Source organism: Neophocaena asiaeorientalis, unplaced genomic scaffold (genome assembly GCF_003031525.2).
Source record: "Neophocaena asiaeorientalis asiaeorientalis breed wild unplaced genomic scaffold, Neophocaena_asiaeorientalis_V1.1 scaffold325, whole genome shotgun sequence".
NCBI lineage: Eukaryota > Metazoa > Chordata > Mammalia > Artiodactyla > Phocoenidae > Neophocaena > Neophocaena asiaeorientalis.
The window spans coordinates 1195116-1211685 of NW_020172742.1; the positions used below are offsets into that span (position 1 = coordinate 1195116).

Consider the following 16570-nt stretch of genomic DNA (forward strand, 5'->3'; position numbering starts at 1 on the left):
GCTGTCCCTGGGGACAGGGTGAAGGGTGGCAGTAACGGGGACTCCAGGTCCCCTCCACGTGGTATCAAGAGGCAGAGGAGGGTGGTCTGCGTCCAGTCTCAGCCCCAGACCTACCCCACACCACAGTCCATCAACCCCTCCGGGGAAAACCCTAGAAGTGGGAAAATCTCAGCCCTGCTTCAGGCCATCAAACAGCAGGGCAGGTACCAACTGCTCCAACGAGAATCCCCACCAGAGAGCATCTCTGTTCTGAAGCATTTTCTCCCACGAGCTCACCTCCTCCCTTCCACGAGGGTAGGCAGAGCCCCGATCATTATTATTATGGCCCCATTTTACAGGTGGGGACATGATGGTCCGGAGAGGTGAAATGTGCCCAAGCTCACACACCCAGCAAGAGGTTGAGCTGGGGGCTGAGCCCACCTCCTTCCCACAGGAGCCCAAACGCAAATACCAGGGTCCCACAGCAGCAGCCAACCACGGGGGCACCAGGAGACACCAGGCCCTCGGCTCATGCATGAGGCCCAGCGCCCGTGCAGCCCCCTTTAAGGAGCGCTGGGCCTTCCTGCAGGGCTCCAGTCTTAATTTTAGCTTGGAGGCCTGCCACCGGAGCCTTCAGCCAGCAGCAGGCTGAAGTTATGCGGGACAGCTGTCAGCCGGCACGCTGGGTGGGGCCTATTTAGCCACCAGCGGCACAAGTCTGGGGACACTGTTGTCCCTGCCCCAGGTCTTTTCAGCCCTGCTGGCCACACGGCTCCGATCTCCTCTCGCAGGTCACCCAGCTCCACGATGATGGCCGAGGAGCACACAGACCTGGAGGCCCAGATCGTCAAGGACATTCACTTCAAGGAGATCGACCTGGTGAACCGGGACCCCAAGAACATTAACGAGGACATAGTGAAGGTAGGCTCGAGGGCCTGCCCCGGCGCCCCCCGCCTGGAGGGTGTCAGTTTGGGTGCTGGAAGGGGCAGGCTCTGCTCCCGCGCGATCGGCTTCCCTGAAAAGAGACCTGTCCCTCTGTCTTCTCCAAATCCCACCCACCCCCCCGTCCCCCAAACCAGACAGCTGCACATACAGGACCATCGACCGGGGCGGGACAGGCGAGTTGCAAAGGAAACTCTTTACAACTCTGTAGCTCTTCCCGTGTGCTCTTGGCCCTCGGCTGGCGACAGATGAGGCGGCCAAGTTGGGACCTTTCCATGCCAGGGGCATTTTGCGGTCTCCACAGTGGGTGCGGGGTTAATCCCCAGAGGGCGGTTTCCAGCAGGGCTGCTGGCCCCTTGCAGGGGCCCCTGCTGCCCCAGGCTGGGGGGCTGTACCCAGCACTCATGCCTGCTCCTGGCACGTGCAGCATCCAGGCCAGGCCAGAGGCCGCTCAGAGGGCACCGGGACCCCTGAAAGGGAATCTTGTATGAGGGTTACCCTGCCTTCAGGGAGTCTCCTTCACGGCCAGGCCTGAGTCAGGCCTCTTTCCTCACCCGATGCCATCAGCAGCCCGGCTGCCTCCAGGGCCACCCCTCAGTCCAGCCTCTACCCGGTAGCCACAGGGATCTTACTACAGCAGAATTCCTGGGAGAAGGGTACCCACCAACCAGCATCAAAGTCACTGGAAGGGCCTTTAAAAGGGCAGGTGCGGGGGCCTCCCGGGTGCTCTGCATACATCAGAACCACAGACCAGTGGTGTCCAGTAGAAATATAATGCGACCCATTATACAATCACCCTATGTCATTTTAAGTTTTCCAGCAGCCATGACTTTAAAAAGGAAAAACAAACAGGTAAAATTAATTTTCAAGATATTTCTCGTTTAAGCCAATATGTCCAAAATAGTATCATTTCAACGTGTAATCACTACAAAACAATTATTGGTGAACAATTGTATAATCTTTCTTCATCTTCAAAATCTAGTGTGTATCTGAGACGTGGGATGCATCTCAGTTCAGACTCCAAAGTTTTTATGAGAAACCCTTCTATCTTTAGATTTCATATAATGAACAGTTGAAAACTGATTCACAAACCCAAACTGTGCCAAACATTCTTACAAGTTTCCCAATCACAGAATTAACTATCAGTTTTTACATTTTAATTAAAATTAAACACGATTTAGAATCCTTCAGTTGCACTAGCCACAGGTCAAGTGCTCGTACATAGCTCAAGGCCACTGGATTAGACAGCGGGGTTAAGGGCTTGTCCTAAAGGACAGCCCTGCGTGGTCACCTTCAGTGGGACACCTCCCATGCTGCATGAGTCTAACTTCCCCCCATGGCATTCGAACCCCAGCACATCTGGCCCCTACCTTCCCCTTCCACCTCCAGCTCCCATGCCTCCTGTGTCTTTGCCAGCAGCCAGCCTCCTCTCCTCCACGTGGTGGACGCCCACTCAGCCTTCGAGACCTGATTCAAATGTCACCTGCTCAGGAAGCCTTCCCCAACTCCTCCAAGCAACCAGGAGCTCCTTCCTCTGTGCCCTCACCTCACTCAGGGCATTTCCCTGTAACAGCTCATATTATGCTATTATTGTATTTATATATATCATCTGTGGTGCAGAGAGGGTCATCACAGCACAGTTTGGGAAGTGCGGCCAAATTAGGGAATGAACGTTCCGAACTGAAAAACACCATACACACGTCAAACAGTATTTGTCGTGGTTTGCGCAGTGTGATCTAGACGGAACGGTCCCAGACTTGACACTAACAGACGTAGTTTCAAATCCAGACTCCTCTACTTAAAAACAATGACACTGGACCCCCTGTAAAATGAGCATAATTTACTCCCCCAGGGGAAATGGATCTCAGAGCAGCACTGTGCGATAGAAATAGACCGAGAGGATTGCATGAGATAAGAGGTTTTAAGTGCCTACGAGAGTCCCTGGCACACAGCAAGGGTGTGCAAATGTGATCTGATTAGGAGCCTGGAGGAGCCTGCAGGACAAGAGAGCTAAGCCAGGGCCAGCGTTGACACTCAGGCTCCCCTGTGGTGGGCCCTGGCGGCTGCGGGAATGCAAAAGAGGACCCTTAGGGAGCATGTGTTTTCTGAAGGATCCCGCAGCAGGTGACAAGTGGAGAGGGGCTCTCGGGTCCCAGTAAGCCAGGAGGGAGCTGGCTCCAGGCTCGAGGCCCAGATTATAATCCAAGGCAGGGATGGGGGCGGCCACACGGATGTGGCTGCTTATGCAGGCTCCCAGGGGGCTGGGAGCTACCCTCTCCCGGAGGCCCTGAGCCCCAGAAAACCATGCCTCAAAGGTGAAGCAGGAGGCCCACAAACGTTCTTGTCGAGAGGAGATGATTATTTGGTGTATTTACTGGACATTCCCTGGTTTGGGAACTTATTTGACCCTTTCTTTCATTTTTAATGAGTGAGAGATGAAAACGTTTTGAGATTTAGAACAGGGATTCTAAAACTGAACCAGATAAATACCACAGACAGGTTCAAGAAGACTTCAGGTTGGTGTAATGGGATGGGAAAGAATGAAGAAAAGGAAGAAATGGGAGAGAGCGTGGCTGAAAGAGAGAGGTCTGGCCTTCGGGTCACCTGAATGTCTTTCATCGACCAGGGAAAGGACTGGGGGGTGGGGGGGGAGGACAAGGGACAGAGGGGGTGAGGGGGACAGAGATGGAGAGAAAGAGAAACAAGGTCAGGCCAAGATGAAGGCTAGAAAGGCTCCCGTTGGGGTGGTGTCACATGTGGTAACAGGCTCCACGTGTGTGAGGATGACGCCGTAAGACGGTAAAATAAGACAGGCTACAGAGACCCAAGTCTAGTCCCAGCCCTGACTCTAGCTTGCTGTGTGACCCTGGGCAAATCCCTTTCCCTCTCTGGGCCTGAGTCCCTAGTGTAGACAGAGGCCGGGTCGAGAAAAGGGAGACCCGTCCCCTCCACCGCCAGCTGCTGAGGTTTCACACAGAAAAGACAAGGGTGAAGAGCAGGAGACGCACCCATGGGGCCCTTGGATTTGACCCTCAGCAGAAGGAGGTGCTCCCTCTGGATTTCTAGAGTCAAAACTTTCCCAAACTTCCCTGAGCAAGGCCTGGTGCTACCCTTGAACCCAGGCTGGAAAGTGAGTGCCAACAGCTGAGGGAGAGCTCCACACAGCCCAGCAGTCTTGACTGTAATCTCCCAGCTCCGGGCTGGGCCTGGGCAGAGGGGAGGCTCGCCTCATTCCCTTCACCCCCACCATCACCACCATTCATGGAACATCGATTCCACGAGTCATTCCTGAGCGCCTGCTCCGTTCCAGGCACTGTGCTGTCGCAGAGGACGTGGCAATGAGCAATGAGACCCACTGCGTGTAGGGCCCATGCTAGGCTCTCGGGGGGCGGGAAAGGAGGCCAGTGGTCCCTGGCACTCCAGCTGGTCAGTGAGGACACCATTCCCTTCAGACCCAGATTGCAAAGCCTCCAGCCCCTTCCTCGTGCATTCCTGCAGGCTCCCAGTCCCACCCCAAAGTCCACCAGTTATTTGTGAGAGGTCTCAGGGCTTTCTCATCGACACCCCTCCCCCTCCCCAACTCACACTTAGGCAGCCAGGCCCTAGAGCAGGGACATATGAACCCCTCGGCAGGCAGGTCCTTCAGCTTCTGGTTTCAACCACTCCCCTCAGGCACTCAGGGCCAGCACTTCAACCAGGGCCAAGGGAGAGACCTGACCCAAGCCCAACACACTAGTTCCCACCTACCTCCAACCCACATCTGCCACAAGACCCTCCCCCTTCAGAAAAGCACACAGACAGCACCTTCTGCCTCTCAGCTTAGGCTAACAAACACCCAGAGGACCCAGTAACCCTCCTTCCCCCAAGGTCTCCAAACTCTGCTCCCACCGTGGGCCCATCTGGACACCCTGTTTCACAAAGATGAAACTGACCTGGTGCTTCCTCTTGAGAAGAATCCAACAGATTCCAAGAATCCAAGAATTCCAACAGACAGAGAAGATGAGACTAAAAACAATGAGAATGCACAGGTGGAGGTGATAAATGCCTTAAATCAGTGCCAGATGAAGGGTCACGGGAAGGAGGAAGACATCACTTTCATCTGGGAAAATCAGGCACCAGCTTCATGGAGAGGTGGTATCCAAGGTGCATAAGTAATAAGAAAAATGTAAAATGTGGAAAGGGGGCATCAGGCTTTCCAAGAAGAGAGAACAAAATAAGCAAAGGCCACAACGTAGAGGAGAATGATGGGCAGAGTCAGAAAACGTGAGGAACGGGTATTGCCACTCCCCTGCCTATGTCCGTGGCAGACATTACTAATGGATCACAGCACATTTCCAGGAAGCCATGGACCATCAGCTAGGCTGAGTTGGCCCACAGGTGAAACCTCTTTGCTATGCTGTCTGCAGGCGAAAAATGGGACTAGGAGCATCTGAAAGGGAATTTGTGGGAGAAAGGGCAGGTTGAGGCTGAATTAGGAAAGGTCATGACCTGCCAGGCATTCCACATTGGCAATTCCTTCATTTTGGAAAGTACCCCTGGCAAGTACCTCTAAGAAGGGCTATACCCTGGATTAACTCACACTGAGGTATTTACAACACAGTGTTGTAGGGACTCCTGTGTATCAACTAGAGTTTTTAAAAACATCCACTTTCTTGGGGAGCTTGTGAAAATGCAGAATTCTGGGCCCTGCCACCAGAAATTTTATGAGGCAGGGCCAGTGAATGCTTTGTACTTTAAAGTACAAACAAGTTCCCCTTGTCCTATAGAAGATAAACCTGTAGTCCAGAGTTGTCACCAGTTTCCCCTAAAGACACAGAGTATCAGTTATCCACTGCTGTGTGACAAACCACCCTCAAACTCCATGCTTAAAGCACCAAGCCTTTGAGGCTCTCTCAGTTCTGTGGGCTGAGCAGCCTCAGTTGGGCAGCTCTGCTGGTCTCACTGGCGGCCTCTCATGCAGCTGCAGCAGCATCTCCTCTACAGCATTCTGGTGGTTAAAGCGAGTCACAGGGCAAGCCCAGACTCGCTATGGTCTGAGAGGCATGACCAATCTGGGGTCATCTCTGGAGACTAGCTAACTTCCCCCCAGAAGTTGGTGCACAGCTAACCTACAGCTCAACCCAGGGCCATTCCTACTACTCTCCACTGGTCCACTGCACCAGCCTCCCCAAAGGCAGAGACTAAGGGGGCAGGGAGGGAAGGGAAGAGACAGGCAAGGACAGGGCTCTGAGATCTGATGTGGGCTCCTCTGGTGGATCCCTTCTCTTCACACACACCCCACCCCGGTCACCCTCTGTTATCTTGGTCTCTTCACAGTTCCTTTAAATGAACCCAAGTGTCCTTACCTCCAGGCCAGGTGCCCCAGGCACCCCCTGTAGGATGCCCTGGACCCCAAGATCCCACTAATCCCTGGCCCCCCTCTTCCTGCTCTCAGAACCAGCCTGTGTTGCATTCTTGCCTCACCTCCTGCTGAGGTACCCGGTCCTGCGATGACCCTGATCAGGGAGACAGCAGGGGAAATTCAGGCTCAGGCTTTGATGTCAGGCCAGCGTGGGCTCCACCCCTGCTTGTCCCTTACAGGCTGGGCGAAATGCTGGATGTAAGACACATGGCCAGAAACAGACACCTACAAAGGCCAAATTGTGGGCGTTACTATGGTTATCCCAGATTGTATAGAATTCTATTTTTTAATTAATTTTTTTGGAGTACAGTTGATTTACAATGTTGTGTTCGTTTCCGGTGTACAGCAAAGTGAATCAGTTATACATATACACACATCCACTCTTTTTTAGATTCTTTTCCCATATAGGTCATTACAGAGTATTGAGTAGAGTTCCCTGTGCTATACAGTAGGTCCTTATTAGTCATCTATTTTATATACAGTAGTACGTATATGTCAATCCCAACCTCCCAATTTATCCCTTGCCCCCTTTCCCCCTTGGTAACCATAAGATTGTTTTCTACATCTGTGACTCTAGTTCTGTTTTGTAAATAGGTTCATTTGTGCCATTTTTTTACATTCCACATATAAGCGATATCATATGGTATTTGTCTTTCTGGGTCTGACTGACTTCCCTCAGTGTGACAATCTCTAGGTCCATCCATGTTGCTGCAGATGGCATCGTTATGTTCTTTTCTATGGCTGAGTAATATACCATTGTATCAATATACAGGTACCGTATCTTCTTTATCCATTCCTCTGTTGATCTGCATTTACGTTGCTTCCATGTCCTGGCTATTGTAAACAGTGCTTCAGTGAACACTGGGGTACATGTATCTTTTCAAATTATGGTCTTCTCCAGATATATGCCCAGGAGTGGGACTGCTGGATCATATGGTAGCACTATTTTTAGTTTTTAAGGGACTAGCATACTGTTCTCCATAGTGGCTGTTAACCAATTCACATTCCCACCAGCAGGGGAGGAGGGTTCCCTTTTCTCCACACCCCCACCAGCATTTATTGTTGGTAGACTTTTTGATGATGGCCATTTTGACTGGTATGAGGTGATACTTCATTGTGCTTTTGATTTGCATTTCTCTGATAATTAGTGATGTTGAGCATCTTTTCACGTTATTGCCAATTATAACACATGAAGCAGAGCTGTGCCGTTTCTCAGCTATTCTGCAGCTAAAGCTTTAACTTTACAGGCCAGTGCTTCTCAGGCTATCTGGGTGAAAGGTCAGTTTTATTATTATTATTCCAATCTGTTGTACACCAATAGTTTGTAAAAGTCAATAAAAATTAACTACTAGAGAGATGAAGGGAAAAATAGGCATTGACAATGTAAGCTCCAATTTTTATTATTAGTAGAATCAACAGACATAAAATTATTGGCTCACATCACTGTGACTATTTCCAAATGCCTACTCTCAACTTCTGTACTTGCCTTGTTGGGAAGGGGGCAGTGACTGTGGACCACACTTTAAATAGCAAGGTAATAGGTGAGAAAACCAAGACCCAACAAAGCTAAGCCACTCCTTTGGGTCTTGACTCCGAAATTAACTCCGTGTCACTAGGGATGTTGGTCCAATCCTCTCGGTAGAGTTCAAACAAACAAACAAAAAACTGAAAACAAACAAAAAACACAGGCCCAGAGAGGGCAAGTACCAGGTCTCAAATCACACAGTGATTCGCTGAACAGGTGGAAACTGGACCCAGATATCTGTCCCCCTGCCGAGAGCCGTTCCCCCCACCCACAGAGCGCCTGTCTGAACTGCGCAGGGCCCTGGATGCCCAAGGACTGAGTCACGCAGGAATGCGGGGGAGGCATTTTTGAAGTGGGTGTGGCGTCTGGCCTCCCCCTCAACCGCCACCGGCAGCGCCCAGCTCTGCTGTCCTGCACCTTCCCCTCCCTCTTGGGGACGGCGGGAGCGGCGCTGGCCGGTTCCGATGAATCAACTGGCTCTCTTGCTGTTCCAAAAATAAATATGCCAGAGAAGGGGACACCAACCTTACGAGCAGCCCCTTTCTCCCCTTCCCACAGCCAGCCCCGCCTCCAGCTGCCCACGGAGCCCTGAGGCTCCGCCCACGGCCCGAGCCCCCTGCCAGCAGCCATCTCCCCTCCACTTCCAGAAACGAATTAAGAAATGAAGTCACCGTGGGCCTCTGATACACTGGCCCGTCTGCCTAGGGCTGCCTGAGCCGGCCTTATAAATATCTCCCCAAACTAGTGCGGTGACCAGAGATTGGTCTCAGTGCTCAGTCCTGATTAGGAACGGCCTCCTCCTCCCAGGACTACCTGTCCCTCTGAGAGCATATTTTCGCATTCACAGACAACGGAGCTGTTGCCCTGTGCACAGTGCCTAAGGCAATTACTTGAACTAATTCAAATGCCAGCAACAACAGCTTCTACCTTGTGCAAAAAAAAAAAAATCATTAACGGGCAGAGAGATCCTTGGGGGCAGGATTATTACCATAGCAGAAAAGGAGGGAAAAGAGGACCCCATCCATCTTATCTGCGCAGGCTGAGTACGCATGCACACACACATTTATGACCAGGTAGGTTGGAGAACTGTCGTATTTACGATCTGGGTGTCAACAGCTTTTCTGAGATATATTTTCATAGGAACTTCAGAGCAATTGAACAAACGATTACCGTCACTGGGCAGCTACCATGTATTGTACTAAGCATTGCCCAAGAGGAGGTGTGCCTAGCACAAAGTGGGTGCTTAATAAATATTTGTTTGGATGAATGGATGGATGGATATGAATTGGTGGATGGATATGGATGGATGGATGGATGGATGGATGGATGGATCCATGGATGGATGGATAGGTGGGTGGATGGATGGGAGAATGGATAAATAGATGGATGGGTAAATGAACAGATGGTGGGAAATGGATGGATGGAAAAGAAATTACTTCTGTTCTTCATAACAGAGTTGTAAGAAGTAGCAAACACATTTTACAGTTGAGGAAATGAAGCTCAAAGAGGTTATCTGCCAAGGTCACTCATCAGATCAGCAACTGCGCTGGTGTGCAAAGCCACCTTTGGGACCCTAGCTTCCTGTTGAAGAAAGCGCTCTGTAACAGCCACCAGCAGCTAACAATTAGTGATCAGGGATTCTGTGCCAGGCCATGTTCTGAGTATTACATGTCGTATCTTATTCAATCCTCCGATAAACCTAATGAAATCAATCTAGGAAAACGAGGCATATGAAAGCTAAGACACTTGCTGAAGGTCACAGAGCCAATAAGAGGCAGAGCTGGACTCAAACCTCAGCACTGCGACTTCAGTCAAGGGCTCTTTTCCACTTTGTCGCCTCTTAGAGGCCAGACACAAATCATCAAACGTGTTGAATGGAAGAATACGTGAACAAAGCAGGCTGGGCTGCCGAGGGGCAGGGGAATTGCTGCCTGCTTGGAGCAGAGTGGCCGGCTGTGAAGAAGGGGCTGGGGGCCCTGCCCTGGGGCAGGTCTCTCTGGCCAACAAGGACCAGACCTCAGAGGGGACAGTCACCCTCCCTGAGAGCCAGCATCTGCCTCGGGGTCTGACCCTGGCTGGGGCCGTGTGAAGAGCTTAGATTAGAATCAGGACGCCCAGATGCACCTGTCTGCCCAGCTGGACGTGAGGAGGCAGGGCTGGGTCATCTGTGAGTGGGGAGACACGGTCCTAAGGAACAGTCACAGGAGGGGCAGTAGAGGCCCCAGGCGCTGAATGGGAGAGAGGAGGAAGGAGGGAGAGCCTGCTGGATAAAAGCAGGGAGCACGCCTCCACCCAAAGGCCTCCCTCAGCTACCCAAGTTCCTGGGGCCACACCAGGATCCAGAGCCCAGCCCGGGGGGCTAGGAGGCATCAGGCACAGGCCGGGCACAGCCATGATAGGGGAGGGGCAGGCTTCAAAGGTCAGAACACCTCAGTAGGCAGGATCCAGGCCCTGGGGGTTTGACTGAATCTCCACAATCATGGTGCATGTACCAGGCCAACGTTGGAATGGTTCCCCCAGGGCCTATAGTCCCCAGCTTCTTGGATCTGCAAGCAACAGCAACTCTGGATTTCTGCCCATATAGACCAGATGTAGAAAGATGCCAGCCCTTTCCATCCACTCTCCAAAGCCATGGGACGTTCCCCAAGCAACTTGGGCCTTCTTTTACAAACATCCAGCACACTACTTCTGCATCTCTGCCTCCAAACCCCCAGCCCCCCAAATTCCCAGCCAGACACCACCTCCACCTCCAAGAAGCCCTCCAGGAAGAAGTGCCACCCTTTCCAAGGAGATGAGGACCATATTCATATTCTTCCTTCCAGCCCTTCCCTTCCATCCAGGGGGCCATATGAGAGGTTATGTGACCTCTGCTAAACCCCTGCAGAGAGAAAGCTGGAGGTTGAGATGTACAAGCGGGTCCCGGAAGGACCTCTGCCCACCCAAGTCAGCTTTTGAACATCGCCTGCAGCCTGAAATCTCACCCCGTGAACTCTGCTCCACAACAACGTACCATCCCCAGGGTGGGGCTGCATCCTCAGCTGTCTCCGGGGGGATCCAGGGATCTGAGGCCTGGCACAGGAGCTCAGAATCCAGCCACACGAGAAAAACAGGCCTCAACACTGGACATACAACATGGTCATGTCCACTCCCCCCCACCAAAAGAGTTACACTGGAAAGAAAAACACCAAAGCAATAGTAATTTTAGTACTAGAGAAATACAAATGGGAGATGCTTGGGTTTTGTTTTTGCTATTCCCTTAATTTTCTGCAATGTGGCTATGTTATAAGAAAAAGTAATTTTAATAATAACTTTAGGCATAGAGGGGATCCCCTTCCCCTCAAAAAGTAGGAAAACGGTTCACTTGGGAGTTGAAGTTTGAGATCTGGCATCACTAGTCCCCACTCCCCCCGCCAATTAGTCTGATCCATTCATGCATTCATTCAACCAACTACTATGCAAACAGCCCAGGAACACACTGCCCCCATGTTACAGACAAGACAGCTAAGGCTCAGTGCCGCTAAAAGAAATCACATATGAGAAAGTAGCTATGACGGTGCTTAACACACAGCAGGGATTAGCGAAAAGTTAAGGGACTTGGCTGAAAGCAATCTTTTGTATTTCTTCCGTCTTCCCAAATGGGGCCTCAGTCACCGTTTCAGTGGGATGCGTGAGCAGGATTCCCTGAATGCCCACGTTCCTCGCAGCTGCAAAGGAGGGATGGGGTGGGCAGCGGCAGAGGAAGGTCTGAGGTCGCTGCAGGACCAGCGTGGGGAGAGCAAAGCCTGTGTCCTCCACGGGTGCTGCGCTCAGACACCAGATGCCTCCACCAGCCAGGGCGCCGCGGCCCTCACCTCACCACGTGCCGGATCCTAACACAGCTCTCAGGCCGCTGCACCTCCCTCTAAACACCTCCATGACCCCAAACCGGGCGGGATTCGGCGACGGCTCCCAACTCGCCCCCCACGGGCATCCTCACAGCTGCGGCAGCCAGAATGAGCCACTCAAAACTCAGATCAGAGATGCAGAGGACAGGCTGGTGCTTTCCAGAGGCGGGGAGAGGGGTGGCGAAATGGGTGAAGGGGCTCGACGGGTGCAAACTTCCAGTTATAAGATAAGTCAGTCCTGGGGATGTAAAGTAGAGCATGGTGACTACAGTTAACAGTACTGTATGTAGCGTCTATTTAAAAGGTGCCAAGAGAGTAGTCATAAAAGTTCTCATCACACACACAAATACGTAACTACGTGTGGCGACACACGTTAACTACAGTCAGTGCAGTGATCATTTCCCAACATACACAAAATCAAATTATGTTGAACACCTGAAATGAACATAATGTTAGATGTCAATTACACCTCAACTGAAAAAAGGCTCAGATCCAGCCGAGCCACACCCTGTGCAAAAGCCCTCAAGCCCCCATGCTTGCCCCGCCTGGCCTCTCCAGCCTCCCTCCGGCCTGGGCCTGTGCTTGGCCTTCCAGAAGCACCTACATCTCCCCAAGAGCACACACTGTCTATCCCACTGGGTCGCAGCAGCTGGTGCCCCAAACGCTCTTTTCCAGCCCACAACTCCTCCCTCCCCCTGGCTACCTCTAGGTATCAGCTTAGCTAGATGTCACCTCCTCCAGGAAGCCTGACACCCAGGCTAAGTTAAATGTCCCCCTGTGGGTGCACACGGCCTGTCCTTCCCTTACCGGAGCACTGGTCACTGTGGTGTAACTGCCTGCCGTAAGCTCCAGGAGGGCAGGAACCTTCGCCTGTTCGTCATCCTATCGGCAGGCACCCGGTACATTTTTTCAGGATGGCTGTCCAATTCCCTAGGGTCACAAAATAATAGAATTTCAGAGCCACGGCTCGTGGCCTGCCTCTAACTTAGTTTCTCTTAGTAAGTTACTCAACTCCTAGGGGCCTCTGATCCATCCATGAGAGAGAGAAGTGGACCGGCTCTTGTTCCTCTCTGCTCTGGGACAGCACCGGCATCACCTGGGACTTGTCAGAAATGCAGGATATCAGGCCCCACCCTGGACTCACCGGGGTCAGAATCCCAGGGGGCGGGGCCCAGCCACCTGGTTTAACAAGCCCCCCAGGGGGTTCTGCCGCTTGAGAAGTGGGTGGCTGCTGTGACTTGAGGGTTCCCCCTCCCACCCCTGCAGGTGGATTTCGAAGACGTGATCGCGGAGCCCGTGGGCACCTACAGTTTTGATGGCGTGTGGAAGGTGAGCTACACCACCTTCACCGTCTCCAAGTACTGGTGCTACCGCCTGCTGTCCACACTGCTGGGGGTCCCGCTGGCCCTGCTCTGGGGCTTCCTGTTCGCCTGCATCTCCTTCTGCCACATCTGGGCGGTGGTGCCCTGCATCAAGAGCTACCTGATCGAGATCCAGTGCATCAGCCACATCTACTCGCTCTGCATCCGTACCTTCTGCAACCCGCTCTTCGCTGCCCTGGGCCAGGTCTGCAGCAATATCAAGGTGATGCTGCGGAAAGAAGTATGAGGCTGGGTGGGCAGCAGGGGTGGCGGGGCAGGGGAGCCCCGCTGGGCTGGCCCCACCATCAGGCTCTGCGGGGCTGCTGGCAAGCTCTTTCTCCTTGGGGACCGCTGCTTCCCCCCAAGACGGGAGCACACAGAGTAGGGAAGCCGGAGAGAAAAGACAGCCCGCCACGGAAGCGCAGTGGCCTTCCCTCCACCCCCTGCCCCACCACAACACCCCCCATGACCGGGTGCCAGGAAGATCATTGGCTAAGAGGCAGCTACCGCAAATCTTTGCATTCACTTGTACTGTAACGGCATAATCCAGCCTTCAGCTCCCACCTGGACACATCCCCTCCGCCCCCAGGAAACCACCAGTGACTGCTGGCGTTAGCAGGGTGGCTCCAATAAAGGGTTTCCGGCTGCATCTGGGAAATGCTGTGTTTTGCATGTGTCCATAAGGTGGGTGCGCGTCCTGACCAGCTCCAAAAATATATTTCTCTGCCCTGAGAAGCAGGAGGGGCAAGCTGGTCGGCCCTTCTCTCGGCCAAATGCAAGAACCAGATTTTGGCTTCTCTGGGAATTCTTGTTTGCTGGGTATCTATTCCTTGGGAGATTATTTCCCGTTGATTTCTGTTGCCCCTGGGCCAGCCAGTGGTCACCCACAGAAGAAAATGGCCGCGGGGTTAGAAGGGGAAGGTGATACTCCCTGGACACCACTGAGGGCAGGGCCTGGGTTCAAAGCTCCCCTTTGGCTCAGACACTGAGCCCCTGGCACTGCCTCTTGGCATGTACACCCTCAGCCCCGCAGATGTGGTGATGGCATAAGGCCCCATTCGAGCACATGTGGACTCACCATGGAAATAAACGGCAATGGAAAGGTTATGTCCCACCTCCTGCCCACCTACACTCAGCAGCAACAAAACAACAACAAAACCCCCAGAAATCTTACATTCTTTAGGGACGCTCTTCCCAAGGGTGTTTCCAGAACTAAGTCCTCAGAAAAGGAGGGGGGTGGCTTTTGCGCTTAAATTTGTTTGGAAAATGCTCCATATTTCTCTTAGAGATTTTCCAATAGACATTAGTACATTAAAGGCTCTGACAAGTCCCGCAGAAAAGAAAGCTGTTTAGGCCAATAGCCCCCAACCCTATATGACCCTTTTTTTTTCATGCAACACCCATTTAAGTCTCATAAAATTCAGGTTCCAAAACACTTGGCCTGTTTTCAGAGGCATCACCTCACTGGAAGCCGGCCATGCGCCCAAGGGTCCTGGGGCAATGAGGTAGAGGGAACGGTACATGAACCAGAGACAGGGCACAGGCAGCCTTGGTTCTGCCTCTCCTCCTAGTTGCCTTCTCTGGCCTTAGTTTAATCATGCATGAAATGATCTCTAATGTCCATTTTAGCTCTTTTTACCCATTTTCGTTTTTTCGAGTATCTTCGTATGACATTTTCAAACACCGAGGAATGTTGAAAAGGTTTGCTGTGAACACCTATCTACCTGCCATCTAGGCTCTACGATTCAGTTCCCTGCTCCTCCTTTGTTGCATCGCCATCCATCTATCAACCACCAATCTCACCTTTCTTTAGGCATTTTTAAATAAGCTGCAGAAATTGGTATATTTTCCTCCTGAACACTTCATCATCATCCCTCACTTTTTGCAAACAAGGAAGTCACCGCCCAGAGAGGTCAGCAGACTTGCCAAAAGGTACACAGCTAGCCACATTCGTGCTGTGGTTCCAGCCCACTGCTCTCTGCTCTACCTGGGGCTCTTCATGTTCTCAAGTGGACTCAGAGCCCAGGCTCCTCCCGCTAACAGGTTTAAAGCCAACATCGCTTACTCCCTTGCAAAGGGCCTCCCCATCAAACGTCTCTCACATTGTTAGGCCATCCGTTTCAGACTTGGAATCTTGGGTTACTTAGACTTTTGTTTTGTTTTGTTTTGTTTGTGGTACGCGGGCCTCTCACTGCTGTGGCCTCTCCTGTTGCGGAGCACAGGCTCCGGACGTGCAGGCTCAGCGGCCATGGCTCACGGGCGCAGCCGCTCCGCGGCAGGTGGGATCCTCCCGGACCGGGGCACGGTGTCCCCAACATCGGCAGGCGGACTCTCAACCACTGCACCACCAGGGAAGCCCTACGCGGACTTTTGACCATCGCCGCATTTGCTGTGACCTGACTTGACCCTGACGCCTATTTTTCAAGCTGGCTCTCCTTCTCTGAGGGCCAGGCTACGGCAGGTGCTTCATCCCCCGTGAAGCTCATGGGGCTGGAGAAAGGACACACATCCAGATGCATGTATGTCTGAGGCGTTGTTCCTTCTGGGGACCTCCGGCCCCGAGAAGTAGCTGGCAGGACAGCACGCTGGGGGCGTGATGAAAAAGGGCCAGATGAGGGGGTGGCATTCTGCTCTCTCATACGCGACGTCCGGCTCATCAGGGACTCTTGTTTAAGACGCAGGTTGTGATTCAGTAGTGGAGCCCAGGAACAAACACAAAACCACTTGTGATTCTGCAGGTGGCCCCCATATCCCACTGGAAGAAATATGCCTTAGGGTCCCTTCAAGGTGACAATCTAGCCCATTACGTCCGGAGTTAGACAGTGGCACACGGTGGGTGTGGCTACACCGTACAAGAGGTTTGTTCCTGGCTCTTAGCGCATCTTCCGACAGAACTCTGATAAATCAGAATACCTGTGACCCAAGAGATTGGGACCAGGTCCCCTCCTGCCCTCACCCCCTACCTGCCACAGCTCAGATGTACCTGTGTCATATCAGACAGATTTATGGTGATTCAAGGGAAGCCGGCAAAGAAATTCAAGTCTGTAAGCCACCAGATGTGGTCACTGTTCTCAGGTTAAAGAAAGAAGGCAAAAGCAATCTATGGAAAAAAATATGTTTATTAAGTGCACCTTCTATAAAGGAGCTAATGAAGCAGGCATCTCATAATCGGGCACATCAATCACCAATGAGCACAGACAGCAGGTGCCACAGAAAGTCACCAACTAGAACAAAATCGAGGAATTCACATTTTGCATTTAGGGGCATTTCGTCGCAATTAAACACAAAAAGTCGAGCACTTTGAAACCAGGATCTTCTTAAAAGGCAGCTTCCTGCAGTCATAACCCATAGACCCATCCCCCAAGGGAGACCAAATGGTGTGACAGACTTTTTTTCAGGGCCTAAAGAAATAAGGCTATGAGTCCTCAACTGTTCGCATTTCACCTTTCAACATCAGAACAATGAAACATTCCGGAAG

The 16570-nt window shown here is 52.1% G+C and overlaps 2 protein-coding genes across 2 annotated transcripts in view; one reads left to right on the forward strand and one right to left on the reverse strand.

Annotated features, from left to right (window-relative positions):
- OXTR (oxytocin receptor) overlaps positions 1-16570 on the reverse strand; it is a 104869-nt gene that overhangs the window by 67589 nt on the left and 20710 nt on the right. The window contains exons 4-5 of the transcript XR_003002646.1: positions 13214-13321; positions 12635-12661 (exon numbers count right to left, since the gene is read on the reverse strand). The gene's annotated coding sequence lies outside the window, so the exon portion shown is untranslated. Of the gene's footprint in view, positions 12662-13213; positions 13322-16570 lie in introns of the transcript that reaches the window.
- On the forward strand, positions 710-13745 carry CAV3 (caveolin 3). Its single transcript, XM_024740668.1, has 2 exons — positions 710-900; positions 12998-13745. The coding sequence occupies exons 1-2, from the start codon at positions 787-789 to the stop codon at positions 13337-13339; spliced, it is 456 nt and encodes a 151-aa protein (XP_024596436.1). The 5' UTR covers positions 710-786; the 3' UTR covers positions 13340-13745.